General features: G+C 43.4%; 1 protein-coding gene across 1 annotated transcript in view; it reads right to left on the bottom strand.

Annotated features, from left to right (window-relative positions):
* Positions 1-702: 702 nt before the first annotated feature.
* STYK1 (serine/threonine/tyrosine kinase 1) overlaps positions 703-16,031 on the bottom strand; it is a 33,635-nt gene continuing 18,306 nt past the window's right edge. The window contains exons 2-10 of the mRNA XM_006199863.4: positions 14,149-14,297; positions 13,566-13,700; positions 10,879-11,145; positions 10,063-10,244; positions 8,273-8,356; positions 5,878-6,086; positions 4,254-4,294; positions 3,480-3,576; positions 703-2,102 (exon numbers count right to left, since the gene is read on the bottom strand). Of these exons, the coding sequence (XP_006199925.2) occupies positions 1,898-2,102; positions 3,480-3,576; positions 4,254-4,294; positions 5,878-6,086; positions 8,273-8,356; positions 10,063-10,244; positions 10,879-11,145; positions 13,566-13,700; positions 14,149-14,212 (1,284 nt within the window). The 5' untranslated portion in view covers positions 14,213-14,297 and the 3' untranslated portion in view covers positions 703-1,897. The remainder of the gene's footprint in view (positions 2,103-3,479; positions 3,577-4,253; positions 4,295-5,877; positions 6,087-8,272; positions 8,357-10,062; positions 10,245-10,878; positions 11,146-13,565; positions 13,701-14,148; positions 14,298-16,031) is intronic.

Raw genomic sequence — 16,031 nt, 5'->3', positions numbered from 1 at the left:
CTCTGTTTCTTTTATCTGAAGAAACTGTAAATCCAAAGCTCTGTAGTCCAGACTGTAATCCAGAGCTGTTCTCTTACCCAACACCTAGCACAGTGTCTGGCACAGTTGGCCTTAACACTCAATTCTTTGAAAATAGTTGAATGAATAAATAAAGATTTTGAAAATCTGACTTAAGTGAACAGCTGAAAAGCAACCGCGAGATTCCATAGGACTTTATCATTTTGTGCCGAGCCACTCGACCCCCCCCTTCTCTCTGCTGCTCACCGCCCATTCAGATCCTGACTAGTCGCTGTGGTATTGCTACAGGTGCAAGAATCATTATTCAGTTGGCTGGCTCATCATGACTCCATCAGGATTCTAACTTCTGCAAACTTTTCAGCTGCCAGTCATCTTTCCCATAGCAGCCTTAGGTGTCACTTCTAGAGTATCCAAAGCATTCTTTAAAATCACAGGTCACATGTTCAACTGAATTGTCATCATCATCATACTTTCAGTATTTTGATGTAGTAGGAGGTGACTCATCATCCAGACCTCACACGAAAATAATGCCGTCATCGTTTTAGTCACGTGGCATTTGTACCACACTCATCTTTAAGCGTGTCCTGCTTTGTAGTGTGACTGACAGACCCGGGTTCTCTTCTTGGCCACAGTAGATGTTAAACGAAAAAGATATGAAAAATTCTAGGATAGGAAGAGGGGCAGTAAGGAGATCAACATTTATTGAGCACACAATGCATACCAGATACTGTACAAATGCATACTCTCATTCAGTCCTCACAACAACCTTGTGAGGGGGTTGTTACCCCTGCAGAACTCTGAGGAATCCCTTTTCTGACAATGTAGATTGCCTCTTGAATTTTTCTATTGACATTAACTTCCATTTGTTTACTTTTGTCTTCCATATTGTAGAGATTTTGGCAACTGTATAACCAGAAAAGCGTACCTTCACTTAATAAATACTAATTTAATGAAACAAGGTTCACAGTACATCATCGGAAGGAAGCTACCGTCCTTCCATCTCAGATTACATCCTTTCCTAGCCCTTGTTAAAGACATTCTGATCTACTAAGCACTCTTGCTTGGTTTCCATATTTCCCATATTAAATACATACGCAGTATATTCATCACCGACCTAACTGTCTCTTTGGGCTCAATCTCCCTCATCTCAGGGACCAGGAAGCCAGCCTGATGAACATTAAGAACATGTTGAATGTTCTTAATCATGAAATGATTCCTCCAGCTTCTGGTTAAAAGAAGTACCAACAGTGTTTACCTGTATCAGAATTAGATCAAAGGGGATCATATTTCTCCTATCTGTACCCCAGGGGAGACTCGGAGCTTCCTTCATGGGTCTCCTCCAGCCCTGCATGAAGGGAACGAGACTGAAGACTTGTCATTCCTCCATCTTCTCTCTAATGGATGCCCTCCTGAGCAAACAGAACCTACATTTTTCTTCTCATCAACTTCTTTATCGGCTTTCTATTCCCTCATTTGATTCCAATGTTCTGGACCTTATAATTGCCTAGATAGAAGCACATTTCAGGAGGAAACCAGCCTGTGGCGGGTGGATTATCTGTGCCATGCTAAGACAAACACTGCAGATTTCTAAAACCTCCCTTGCAATGACACTGTCCACCCCATCTACCCTGTGTCTTCAGACCTGGACAGCAGAAATTTAACAGAGAAATGAAATTATATTTCTCAGTCTCAAGGATTCTACGGCATGTGCAGCCTTATCTACCATCATTTCAGGTTTCTAGGGAAATATGTGGGAGAAAATCCAGGATCCATGTCCATTTCTCCCTTTATGTCCCACTAGAAAGTCTATTCTCTGTTCTTGGAGGAATTGGTTCCAAGAGTATCTGATCGCCCAGAAGTGTGTGTTGCCGCAGGATCATCAGAGGATGCTGTAGGTGTAGGAGAGACTCTCCACGCTGATGCCAGCCACGGCTGCATACAGTTCCGGCACCACCAGCTCTGGTACCTGCAGTACAGCCTTGTCGTTTGCTGTTCGAGCGGCAGTTTCCAGGCGTGAGCGTAGCTCTTCAAGTGACGGGCGGCTGTCCTCGCTCCAACGCCAGCAGGACTTCATGAGACCATACCTGAAAGGGAAGCGGGTGAAACAGACTTCCTTGACGAGGCGTCTGAAGGTCATGTCTCCTCTCCTAACAGACCTTAACAAAAAACACCCTACGGTTCTTTGATCTGTGTCACAGCACGCTTCGCGTGCTATATGTACATCGTGCATAAAACTATCATCTGCCTCGTGCATATAAGCGTGTACATCTTATTCTTAATCGTGCATAGCACATTCAGTCAAATCATTTCCAGCCAACATGCACATCATAACCCTTAGATCACGAGCTTAATCACCAAGCTGCATGAAACCATCAACCCGCTCGGCAGGTGTCCCTCTTCTCGCTCCGGGCCCAGATATGCCTGCCGTATTCTCAGAGGATGATATTCTTTCTCATCCTCCTAAGTCTGTTAATGTCATCCTCTCAACAGGGCAACAGGAATGACTAAAGATTTCTTAAACTGCAATCAGTATGACAGAGCAGGCTCTTTTTTCCCATTGTCAAAAACTCTTTCAGAAGTTAAGTGTTTTCATCTTTACATATTAGTAACTTGCAGTATGCCAGACCATTGCTGTAACACATCTACCAATACAGAAGTTAAGTGTTTTCATCTTTAGATATTAGTAACTTGCAGTATTCCAGACCATTGCTGTAACACATCTACCAGTACAGAAGTTAAGTGTTTTCATCTTTAGATATTAGTAACTTGCAGTATTCCAGACCATTGCTGTAACACATCTACCAGTAGCAGCTCCGCTGCAGCAGGAAAAAAAAGAAGTTATGGAATAATATGATTCACACTAATTTCAGATAATGTAATTAGATGCCCCTTCCATTAATTCAGGTCCTGTCCCTCCTTTGTTATTTAGCTTCTCCAGGAAACTGCTTTAATCTAGATAAAAGTATTTATCACCTGTAGTCTGTCTCTTCTTTAGTCCAGTTTATAGAGAATTTATAACATGGTCTGTTTTCAAAGACTTTTCGTCAAGTTTTCAAAGACTTTTCATCAAGTCAAGACAGCTCTAGTAGAACTGAGGTTGGCAGGCTCTGAGACTGACATTTAAACATAAAACACTGCTGTACTTGAATTTGGTTTGGTCTGTTTTTAAAGCTTCCAGAGGAACTAAGTTTTATCAGTTTTAGAAAACTTAAATTTCTAATATAGTAGCCAATGGTTGCCTCAATATTGTGTCTGTGTTTATATGTGTGTATACACGTACACATATGTGATGTGCATATATGTGAGCGGATGTGTTTTACTGCATAGATTTGGATTAAGGCTGTACATTAGCACATAGTGATCGCTGGGGCTCACCTGAGCCATGTCGGAAAGGGTGTAATTGATGAGGAGCAAAAAGAATTTGAAATGAGAGAAGAGTCGGCCTTTTAAAAGCCACTCACATGGTGTGTGTGCAGCTACTGGGTCTCTTCATCATCTTCCCTCTTTGGAGATACGGCAGGATGCTGGTAGGAGGGACTTCGGGGTATGGAGGTGCCCCTGTAGGGATGGAAGGAAAGAGAAGAGCAAGAGAACCTCAGCATCCTCTAGAACATGACCTGTAACTAACACTGCCCTCCACCCCCGGGGGCTAATTGCCTGCAAAATGCAGAGCCATAGGAAAAATAATAGCTATAATTTAGTTGCCCCCTGGTGACCAAGTAAGGAAGGCTATAGCTTTAGAGAATTTATGGGGGGAAAGAAAGGTGTTTGGAAGGGAACTGATAATTTAGGAGAATGCTGAGTCTTTAGGAAAGTAACAAAATAAAGCAAAGTAAGAAAGAAGATCCACTGTCTGCTTCCCAAACGTGAGAAGGTGCTGTAGTTTCTCAATCAAATGGATGAATAAGTCTAAAGGCCGTGTTTTTATATTTTTGCAAGATTACTCTTAGACTCATCCTTGGATTTTAAAACATCTCTTGGAATTGGTAAAGTCTTGGGGAAAAGAAAGAGAAGGAAAGCAAAAGAGAGTTAAGAAGAAGAGCGAGGGGAGAGGGACAGAGAGTCACAACTTCACAAGACTCTCTTACAAATCAGGCTTGGGTTCCACATCAGCCCAGCTGGACTCCCAGGGACTGTACTGAAAGCCCCTCTCACAGCACCTGTCACCCACCACCCAAGTGAACGCCCTTGCCTGTCTCTAAACAGGTGCGCATGGCTTTGGGGATCCTCCTTACCTAGAGTCACCATCTCATAGAGCAGGAGCCCAAAGGACCAGCTGTAAAAGCAACAAAGTCATTCACTTAATTGCTCTTTCTGCCTTTCGTAAGGAGAGCTCACTTAAATATCAGAGACCTTCAGTAAGAACTGCATCGTAAGGCAATGAAGGGGGAATCGAGGGCTGATACAAAAAGCAGAGTCGTAGAGCCATTACAAAGCGTTTCTGTCCAGTGCCCTCGGAGCCTAATCTCTTTGAGGACTGGATGTATGTCTCCGTTCTTCCATATTCCACAGTAACATGTTTACTGTTATTTGCCAGATTGCATGAATGTTCATGCAAACATGCAAACAGATTCACCCAAACATACAGAAATTCCCCTCTGTCTTTTTCATCCTTTCCATTCCTTCCTGCTGAAATTCCACCCTTTATTCTTAGCACAAGGCTAAGCAAGTTTTATCATTGATCTAGGAGACCTAGGAAAAACATTAACAGAGCAAGATTTATACATAATTGGCACAGGTATTTGCCTGAGCCATATGATTTGAGAGATGTACATTTCACTATTCTGTAATATCCCCAATAAATACGCAGTATTTCCCAGTTAAGCCTGTTACTCCCAGACCTCTACCGAAAAGCTGTCAGTGACGCAGCAGTGGAATAAAGAAGCAGTCTCCTAATTGACTCACCACGTTAACTGATGTTCCAAGTTTCCTCTGCGGCATAGAACATTCAAGTTATGTAACAGATTAAGTGAGATACTCTGCATTACGTCTATGTGCTTCTCCAAGCAGCTGAGTGTCGTGGTTACCAAAAGTCAATTGTGATTCTTTACAATCCTGTTTATGCCAATCATACGTGTAACTGTAATCATGTAATCAATTAAATACCACATAAGCTGATTAAATATAAATGCTGAAAAGTATTAGCTCCCTGGAAACTAGCTTGAATGCTTTGAAAAAATTCTATAAAACTAAGCTGCAAAAAGAAAATGCTGTCAAATGGTGTGACTGAGACGACTGTAGAAAACCGGGGAAAAGATTAACAATAAATGTCTACAGTCAAATTACACCCCAGTTGTTTTCCAGTTTCTCACCCAGAATCACCCCAAACTGAAATTCAAAAATAATTTATTTTGCATGCTATTTCTACAAGAAACACAAAATGTAACTTCATTTAGCATAGCAGGTCTATCCCCCTGGCCCTCCTCCAAACAATTGATAAATACCCATTTATCTGTTTTAAATTAAAGTAAATTGAGTATATACATATATGTGTGTGTGTGTGTTTAGTTTAACAATTTCTAGTTTAAGTTTTGATGAAGCAGACCTGCCTTTTTCAGATAAAACAAACTCGGAGGTTAAGTTCTCAGATACTGGCTTGAATAATCTTTTCGTTTTTCTTTTTTCCCTCCCACTTAGAGCTTCTGCTCTAATACAGAAGGAATACTTCAAAGCGCACTGACAAGGACTGCAGCCAGATGCTCTGGCACGTAACGCACATTTTTGCTTGCGCACTTGTCTGACTTCCGAGTAGAGATGGCATGTGTAGACAGAACTGACAACAGACCCAGGTGCGTTCAGGGATTGGAGGACACCCAGATCAAGAGAGGAAGAAACCCAGAGGGCAGGAACAAACCGTACACGTCTCCTTTGATGCTGGCTGCTCTCAGCAGAAGCCGCTCCGGGGCGAGCCACTTGAGAGGTACCGAGCCAGTAGAGGAGATGGCCCCTCGGGAGTGGAGCTCATAAGCCAGGCCCAGGCCACAGAGCTTAGCGGTGAGATCGCACTGGATCAGGACGTTCCTGGCTGCCACATCCCCATGGAACAGATGCTTCTCCTGGAGAAATTCCTGTCCACGTAAGATCAAAGATGGGTCAGCTGTCTGAGGTCACGGCTTGGGTCGCAGATAAAGAGAAGCAGTCCCAGGGATCCTCGAAAAGAGGACGTTTTCCACTCTGCACAAGTCTCATTAGTGACGACATATCACTTCCAATTATTTATCATGGCTCAGACATTTTTGCATTGTGTTTATAGGATCACCAAACTGAACACATAATCCAAGCCATATTAGTATTGAGTTTGTAAAGTGTAATCCCCAACTCTGCATCAAGCCCTGACCGTGGCCTGATTCCACGTTCCTCTCAGCTAAGACCCAGCCGCACGATGGGAAGGGGAGCGGGTTTCCAGTGTTTAGCAGCAGCCCCCAAGCAAGGCCATATACAGAGCACAGAACAAAACTGAGCGGCATAATAATAAATTTACATAGAGTTTTACATAGTTTCATTTTGTTCCTAAAATAACTTGATGAGGCAAGTTACGGAAGTAACTTTTAGATAAATCTAAATGATTATGCAAAGCTACGCAGTTACCAAGAGGTGGTGACCACAGTCAGCTGTTCTAATTCACAGGCAGAACTACAAATTCTGCTAACACTTTTCAGCCCAGGCTGCACATCAGAATTGCCCAAGAGCTTAATAAATTCATAAGATGTTCACCCGGGGTGTACTTAACCAAAATCTAGGAGGGGGGACCTAGGAATCTATGTTTTTAAGAAGTATCAAAGTAGCCCCTGCACAGCCAGTAAGGCACCTGAGAGTCACTGTACGTGGATGACACCGACGTGCTGAAATCATTTCCCCGACAACCGAGCTATTCCGGGCACACGGAGAAGCTGAAAACCCACCCGTGATGGAAGAGCTAGAGCCTCAGGTCTGTGACGACGAAACAAGCACAGTGTGAAAAAACAAAAGGCTGAAGTTGGAGATTTCCCATCGGTGATGGTGAAGCAAACAGTGGCTAGCAGGGTTTGGGGTTGGGTTGGGTTTGGTTTTGGTTTGTTTTGTTTGTTTTGGTCTCTGGTGAGCTCTTAGAACAAACAAATTATATGATAATGAGAAGAATTAAGGAATGTACTGATCCTGAAGTTGTTAAAAGTAAGGGAACTAGCATGTTATTGCATCACAACTGGGAGCCTAGGGCTCTGAGGAGTGCGCCTGTGTGATCCCTCGGAACATCCCCGCAATGACGGTTCAGGATACGAGGCAGACTCTATCCTGACACCCTGACTTTATCAAGAAAACATACCAGTTAGGCCCTCCAAACACCACCGTGAACATTTATCTGTGCGCTGTGCCCTGTCCTCTGCCCCATGAGAACTTCAGCCGGAGCCTTCTCTCACCTCACTGCCTCTCCTTCCCTAGGCCTTCCCTGGGTCCGTGCAGAGCTCTGGTATACTTCGCGCCTCGGGGTGGCAAGGCGTATCAAAACCTTAAAGCAGTGGCTTCACAGGGCCCTGATTTTCCGTAACAAATGCTGATTCTAAACACAATTATCTAAATAATCTCATAGAAATAGTCACCTAAATTTGTAATTCAGTAAAGGTAATTTTTTTCTCTTAAACCTTGAGTTCTTTCTCTTCCCTGTTTATTTACGTTAGTTTAAAATCAAGAAACGGTCACGTTGTCGCCCCTTCTCTTCCTCATCTTCCACTTGTTCCCTGTTCTTTTTCAGGTATGTGCATTTCCTATCACATATGGTATCAAAGCAAGTCTCCAACCGCACATGTTCTGAACTCGTATTTCTTGTTTTTCAGGTATAAATTATAAACTTCCTTCTTCTGTAGCCTTTCACCCATTCAGTTTCTCCCCATGTCTTCTCTCACTTTGCTTCCCTTTTCCCTCGTACACCTGTTAATATTAGTATAAATCGGGAAGTGGATTTACAGCTCTTGGCCCTGGCTTTTGACCTCTTAAGACTGAGAAACCTTTTAACACCCTTCCTGTTCCTTCTAAAAACCCCAAATTGACTGCTCTCTGCCTAGAATTACCAATCCTGAATTCTGTTATCTAAACAATTTTGTAAAGAAAGAACTGAAAACAATTTATCAGGGCTTGAGTTTCTGCCCACCAACTTCCATCTGACTTTATAATATATACACCATTGAGGAATAGAAATATGAGAAATATGACATCAAATGCCAGGCACAGGACACACAGAAGAATCCCTGCCATCTGTTGTCATCTTCCCCAGCCTTACCAAAGCCAAGAGAACCTGCTTCCCAATGTGATATATTTGTTTTTCTGTGAGGTCATAGAGAAGGCCATCCATGGTCATCACGTCCTAAAGAGATAGAGAAAAAGGCATCACATCAAATGACATGAAGAGATTTGAAAGAAAAAATAGGGGCGGAGATATTCTTAAATGCAGTTATCAAGACTTAAAAAAAGAAAAATACATAAACATACAGACTATAAGATTGAAGAAGAGACTGCTGTGAGAGATTCTCCAATATGCAGACAAGGGCAATGATTTATTGGAGCAGGGAAACTATTAATAAAGAGTGTAGATGGATAGCAGAATGAAGGAAGAACAGAATAGCAGATGAGAAAAAGGTTTATATGAAACTATCCATCAGATAAAGCAGCACTTTTCCTGAAGCAGAGTATGTGTGTGTGTTAGAGATTAATTAAGCACATTAACTCAACACATCTTGATTGAATGCCTGCTAGGTGCCAGCTTCCATCTCAGGAACTCAGAATACAAAAGTGAGTAAAATAAATATGTCTGCTGCCTCCTGGAGCGTGTAGGGTGGCAGACACTCAGGAATCAGAACCAAATAATCATACATAAATGCATGACTACGTATCTATAAGTGCCATGAAAGAAATGCAAAAGAGCATATGATGCTGGAGGAAAGAGCCGATTCTGCTGGAGGAGCAAGGAAAGCTCTTGCGGAGATCTGAAGTGTGAGTGGACACAGAGGAGGGAAGGGAGAAGTCAGGTGTGATGAGAAAGGCACACAAAAACGATCTGAAATCGACAAGCATGTAGTTTGAAAAACAGAAGCTGGTGAGGTTAGAGACAGACCATGTGACAGATGGATAACCTCTGAAAAAGGTTCCAAATCTCATGATGTGCACACTGTCCTATTGGCACTGCTGGATGGAAGAGGTCAACAGCGTCCTCTCTCCACATACATTTAGTAGCACGGCAGTCAGCATGCTGGGGAGGTGCGATTAATACTGAACTCTGTTCATCAGCAAGTGAGGCGCTAACTAGGAAAACAGCACTTCAGAAAGGGGAATGGATAGAGAAGTGGGGAAAGTGTAAGGAAAGCGACTTGCACTTTAGCCCGGAAATTTCTGAACATCTTAGTTTTTAAAAATATGGATTGGAGATACAAAAACTTGCAGGCTGAATTTCTTCTCAGCTCAGCCCTGGCACACTAGGGTGATGTTACAGAAAGACAGGCACACCTAACACTAACAACAATGAAGTTATCACTAACAATAGTTACGCTGTTATGCAATTATCGCTATAACAGCTACCATTTTGACTGCTTGCACTTGAGTACCAATTGCTATGTTTTTACAAACTTAATGTCTGAAGTTTAATAATTATTATTACTCCTACTTTACAGATTCAGAAAACTCAGGCTCGGAGAAGTGGCTTGCCCTGAGTCACACGACTAGTAGGAGATGGAGCCGAACGTCCATTTCCTTACCTCTGCACTGCGCAGTGTGGTACCTGTGAGCCACTGGTGGCTATCTGAACATATATTATTCAAAATTAAATTAAATTGAAACTTCAGCTTCTTAGTCATGTCAGCCACATTTCGAGGATTCCACGGCCACGTGTGATTAGTGGCTACCATATGAGACAGAGCAGATATTCTATCAATATAAAAAATTCTACTGGATGGTGATAATCACTCTGTTATGCTGTCATAATATCTCTCTAGTTTGCCGTCTTTCGGGCTAATTGACATGTGAACAGCTGATCAGCCAGGTCAGGCCTTTCCTTCCTAACACCCCCCTACTGCTCACCCGGCGACAGGTCCAGAGAAAGCTGAGCAGGTCCCCCGGGGCCACGTCCTCCAGCACCACGTAGAGCGGCAGCTTTTCTGTGCAGCAGCCTTCCAGCTGTACCAGGTTCTTGTGCTTGCCCAGGTACTGATAGAATTGGATTCGGCCTAAGAAATCCTGCACCTCTTGGAGCCCGGCTGGCTCTGTGGAGGACAGAAGAGCCACAGGGAGTGAGCAGTCAGAGTATCACCAATAAAATGGGAGGTATGAGGCAGCAAGCAACCTCAGGTGACAAATTTCAGGGCGTCACAGGGGAGTGATTGTAGACAAAAAGCAAGTAGAAAGAGAATCAATTAGAAGATCATCTTCAGTGTCGCTGATCTTTTGTCAAAGGTAACAGAAACATAGGGCTTCCTCTGCCTAAATAGACAAGTGTTCTGTTCACATTAAAATATTTTTACTGTCTATGCGTTTTGAGGAATATTCTTGCTATTTCTATCCTTGTCCTCTTTTATGTATCCATCATTACTGGTCCAGATCATGAGTATCGGCAAAAGAAAAAAAAGGAAAAAGAAGAAAAATACGGTATCAGCCAATATGCAAAAATCAGTTCTAACAGCTTGATAGCTAGGAAAATGTTAGCTAGGAAAAGACCGGAAGAAGAGCATTTTCCATCACGAGTTTTGTTTTCTGCTCCCTTCTGATTCTGAGCCCAACTGTCACCACAACCACCTGCTGATTAACGTCTCAATGTCTGCAAAGCCTGTTAGCATTCACTGCTGTGGGCGCACAGAAAAAATGTTAAAAGGAAAGAAAGTCCAACACTTGTCCTTTTACCTTTTAAAGCCTTGAGGACAACACTCTTGGCCTTAGCAGGGTCCCCAGTATATATCTTGGTCCGATAGATGGCCCCATAACTACCATTGTGGATTTGCTCCAGGTCTTCAGAGAGTTGCTCCCGGGGCACCTGCAGCTTGGCCAGGGCACGTGTGGAAGTTTGTAGAAGGCTTTCCACTGATGTCTCCTTAAGTGGTACAAACACACTTCCTCCATGTGCTGCTGCTTCCCGGCTTACACCTCTAGAAGATGGCACATGGGCAATGCCTAGAACAAAGAAGTGATACTAACCAGCTTTGCCCTGGCCCAGGGACTCCAGGAAGGCAGCACCTGGAGTAACCCAGCAAGGAAGCCCGCTAGCAATCTTCTCTCTGGCTGATGTGAAGATACGTTCTGGTGCTTCTCTGTGAGCCAGCATCAGTACAAACCTTGTGGAACTTTTATAGTAATCCCATTACTTCTAAGACAACTCAAGTGGACCTCTGGAAACTGGTAGTGACATTCCTTTCAGTCTTCCCGAGGATTCGGTGTGAGTATAGCAGGGAGATATTCATACTATATCAAACCACAGACACTTAAATTTACTGATGGTAACTGACAGTGGGGGGGTGATCATTTAAGTCAATCAAATGGCTTCCAAAGATGCGAGGGGGGTGGTATGGATAACTACTCAACTCTAAGCCTTGGCTATTCTTCCCTCAAGTTGTCCCCAAGGTCAAATTAATCCGTATTTCCTAGCGTCTCAGTCAAAAAAAATCTTCTGGTACTTTCCCCCGTTCTAAGCCAACTTTTCTCCATTGGAAAAGAGAGGTTTGTTCTTTTTATTAAATCTCCATTCATTCATTAACTCATTTATTCAACAAAGATCACCTCCTACATGCCAGGCACTATTCTAGGTGATGGGAATAAGGCAAAGATTCTTATGACACTTACTTGCCAGATAATACTATACCAGGGGAGGAGTGTCATGGAGGAAAAGAGGGGGATTATCACATCAGTGATGCAATTTTATGCTGGAAGGTGAGGAAAGGCCTTTCTGATGAGACCAGTTTTGAGAAATACCTGGAAGCAAGTAGAGAGCAAACCATACGGGTATCAGGGAAGTATTATTGACGAAGTGAACACGGAGTGCAAAAGTCCTGAGGAAGGAGCTCACTTGGCATGTCTGAGGAAGAGCAATGAAATCAGTGCCCCTGGAACCAAGTGGGATAATTGGCGGGGTACAGGAGATGAGGCCAGAGAGGGCCCAGATCATGTAGGGTCATTGAAAGAATGTTGTCTTTTTCATTCTAAGATGGGAGGCTACTGGAGGGTTTCAAGCAGAGAGTTAACAGGACTGACTGACGCCTTAAAAGAATCATTCTGGGGTGGGTGGGGGGAGGGTCTAGCTCAGAGGCACAGTGGATGCCTAGCATAAAAGGGAAAAACGATAGGGGCAGAAGCAGGGAAGCCAGTTAGGATTACAATTATCTATGAGAGGTGAGAATGGCTTGAGTCTGTTTTGAAGGCAGAGTTAACAGCGTTTGCTAATGGTCTGGATATGGAGTGTGAGGGAAAGAGGAGTCAAGGACACCTTCAAGGTTTTAGACTGAACACAGGGAGCGGGGCTTGCCGTTCACTGAGATAAGGAAGACCACTGGGGGAGGGCATTGTGAGGGGATTTCGGGACGTTTGTTCTACACATAATACATCTTAGATGTGTACTAGGTCACAACTGCAAAGTAGGTGGTTTAGTATGAGAATCTGGAATTCAAGGGGACTATAATCAGAAGGAAGGAAGTATTTGAATCCGTTAAGACTGAAAATTAGATCAGTTAGGTCGTGACTGCAGATTTAAAACAAACCTAGAAAGTACTTGAAGGAGGAGGAAGTGCAAAGTCATTTCAAATGCTTTTGAGAGGTTATGAAGACTCAACCTAGCTGTCGCTGGCGATCTTGGAAAGAGTTGTTCGGGTGAACCGGTCGGGGAGAAGCCTTGTTTTAGTAAGTTCAAAAGAGACCGTGACAGGCAGAAGCAGTGAGAGGGAGTTAAGACAACTTCTTTGAGAAGTTTTTCTGTAAGAGTGACTGATAAGAAAATTGGGACACAGTTTAGAGAAGGAGTAAGGATCGGCCACTACGGAGTTTCATGTCACTGTCGGGATATGTTTCTCCTTCCTTTGTCCCTGAGTTTCATGTATGAGCGCACGCCCTTTAATTACATGCTCAGCGGTACCCCAGAACAGTGTGTTATCATCGCCTACCCAGTGCTTCAAAGGCCATTATGAAGGCTATCCCCTTTCGCCATAAATTCCAGAAGCACAGAACAGGGTTGGACTGTATTACAGAGTAAAATGTCATCCTTCAAAGCTCAATGCTACAGAGCCTTGGGTGTCACCCAATAGGTCTTCCTCCCTAATCCGTAGACACTCACACGGCCAAAGATTTGTACAGTAGGACAAAGGAGACAGAAACAGGTTACATGAGGCCTCTCTTGCCGACTCTTCTTTCAGCTAACAAGCATATGTTTGATTTGTACTCATGACTCCCTAGAGAAAAGTTCACCCCCTCTCACCTCCATAGGAGGAGACCCATATCCCCTAGCTCACTGCAGGAACCTCTAGACCTGGGCTCTCTGAGGCGTAGGTCTTATCTTCTGTCGCCTGTATCTGCCCCAAGCCACCGCCCAGTTCCAGTGTGAACTTTACCTCGGCGTCCAGGAGGCTGTTGTTGGGCTCTTTGTTCTCTGATAAAAAGCCACAGGATGACCCCAAGGAGGATGAGGAAGATGCCCACCAGGAGGGTTGGGATGATGATGATTTCATACTGCTGCTCCCGGACAACTAGGCAGGAAGTCAAGCAAGAAGAGAAGAGGCTGAAGGAGCAGGCTAACCTGATGGCCACAGCACTCCCCTGCCCACCAGTCCTAGCTCACCGTACATGACACGATCGTCTCTTGCTTCTGACCCCTCTACTTTCATTCAGTGCAACCACAATTGGAATCAGCTCCTTGATCTGAAACCCCAGTGACCCTGTTTCTTAGCCCATCAGGGATGCTCTGTGCCTCTTCTCTCATTTTTCCTACTGAGATGAAGGATGAAGCCCACCTGGCTGTACGGTTGCCACTCACCCCCACTTCAAAGACAGTGGCCTCTAGTGCCAATTCCTGTCATCACCACCGTCATCATTTCTGTCAGAAATCAAACGATCTTCCTTCCAGAATCTCTTCAGATCTTAGTCTCCATCGCTCTGAAATCAGAGGACAGATATCTCTAGCATATCTCTACTTACTACACAGCTTGTCGCTGAGACTGCATTCCAGCAGTGTTCGTGTCATGCCCCTCTCGTCTCCCATTGCTGCACAGCTGTCCACTTCAGCACTTGACCCACAGAGAATGCTCAGAGCACAGCTGAGAATAATTCCCAAGGACTGAGTCGTTCTGAAAAAAACAAACACACACAGAATTTTAAACCACCTCTGCAGATCACTAGTTACCAGATACACAGCTACCTGGAACTCTCTAAGCCACCAACTCATCTCTAGCCATCCACCTGCTATTCAAACTGGAAGAACTTGTTTTTTCCTGCCATTTTTTTCTTTTATATAGTTAACACAGTGCTGATCTGGTCTTACCTTTTCATGTCATTGTTTCTCAAATTATTTTCAAAGCTCCCCTCCGACCCTAGACTCCTGCTCCAGCGGTCAAGTTCATGAACGGTGCACAACTGTGGTCCATGGGTTTTGTGAGAAAGAGTTATCCTTGTTTATAGTCCTTAAGCAAGTCTGATTTTCTTTTTCTATGTATCACCCATTTTTTAAAACAAAACACTTAATTCCATTTTTATACAAAGCTAAGTCAGACAATGAATAGTTGGCAGATCTCAAGTGAGATGAATTATGCTTTCTTTCTCTGAAACGTCCTCCCCACTGCATTCTCACTACCAATCAACAGACAGCATAGAAACTATTTAATTCTACAGCTCTCAGCGCTCCAAGGAGCCTCCCCTGCCCATCATATATAGACAGACACAGACACTCATTCTTACCAATGTATAGATTAAAGCAAGTGTCTGTACTAAGCCATCTTCTCTTTCTCTCTTTTTTAAACAAAAAGGGAATCTACTTATTTGATTCAAAAATAAAAATATAAAATGGCATACCCACCCCAAAAGATAAAAATCTGCTTCCCACCTCCTTGTTCTCCATCTATCCAGTTCCCAGTTCTCCTCCAAGCAGACTATAGGTACTAGTTTCGTGTTTACCTGGCCAGAGATTCTTTATGTGCATCGCTTTCAACTCTATATAATCAGCACGTGTTTCTATATAATTCTGTATAATCAGCATATTCCCCAAAACCGGGTTCGTTCTTTTTGAAGAGAACTGGTGGTTACCACTCTTCCATATATGCACAGACTTTACTTTGCCCTTGGTTAGCCTGATTCTGTGGCCCGCAAGACCAACGTCTTTAAAAATTCTCATTGATCAGAAACAAAATATTGTAATTTTCTACTGTCTGGGTAACTGTAAATATGTGCTCTAGTTTTGTAGTGATTTGATAACAAGGTCAAATTTTTAAAAATCATAATTGTAGCTTATATGATATTATGCTATATTGTACATGTATGACATTAGCCATATTATGCTCCCTTCTGTTACATGTTGCGCTTCCTTGCTAATACCAAGAACCACGCTGATCTGTATTGAAACAGTGTCTCAGTGCCTGAAACACACATGTAAAAGGAACCTCCCAGCCAGCTGAGCCTTCTCTTCACCATTCCTGGAGCTCTGTGAGCTCATCTGAGGGGATGAGAGTTAACCAGCTCCCTTAGAACTCAGAGGACAGGCAGGTGGCTGGTTGACAGAAGCCCAAATAAACAGAGGAGTAGCGAGAAGGAGGAACATTGCAGAGAGAGAGGGAAATTCTTATCTGTGGGATTGCACAGAGCAAAGGATCTATGCAGTCAGTGAATAACAAGATAGCAAAGTCCATCTCATCTATTTTGTAAGTCAAAAGGGCAAGGTGGAAGTTCCCGCAATTCCACGAGACCACACGAAAGGGAAAGTGCTCGTAAAAGGGCAGGAAGCAACATGCCTTGAGAAGGTGGAGCAAAGGAGAAGGTCTTCAAAATAAAACATGAGCTCAGCCAGAAGAGTTCTAACGTAATTTGAAAAT

This window comes from Vicugna pacos, chromosome 34 (assembly GCF_048564905.1).
Source record: "Vicugna pacos chromosome 34, VicPac4, whole genome shotgun sequence".
Taxonomy (NCBI): Eukaryota; Metazoa; Chordata; class Mammalia; order Artiodactyla; family Camelidae; genus Vicugna; species Vicugna pacos.
The sequence above is the reverse complement of the archived record's forward strand: the minus strand, read 5'-3'. Positions and strand labels throughout refer to the sequence as shown.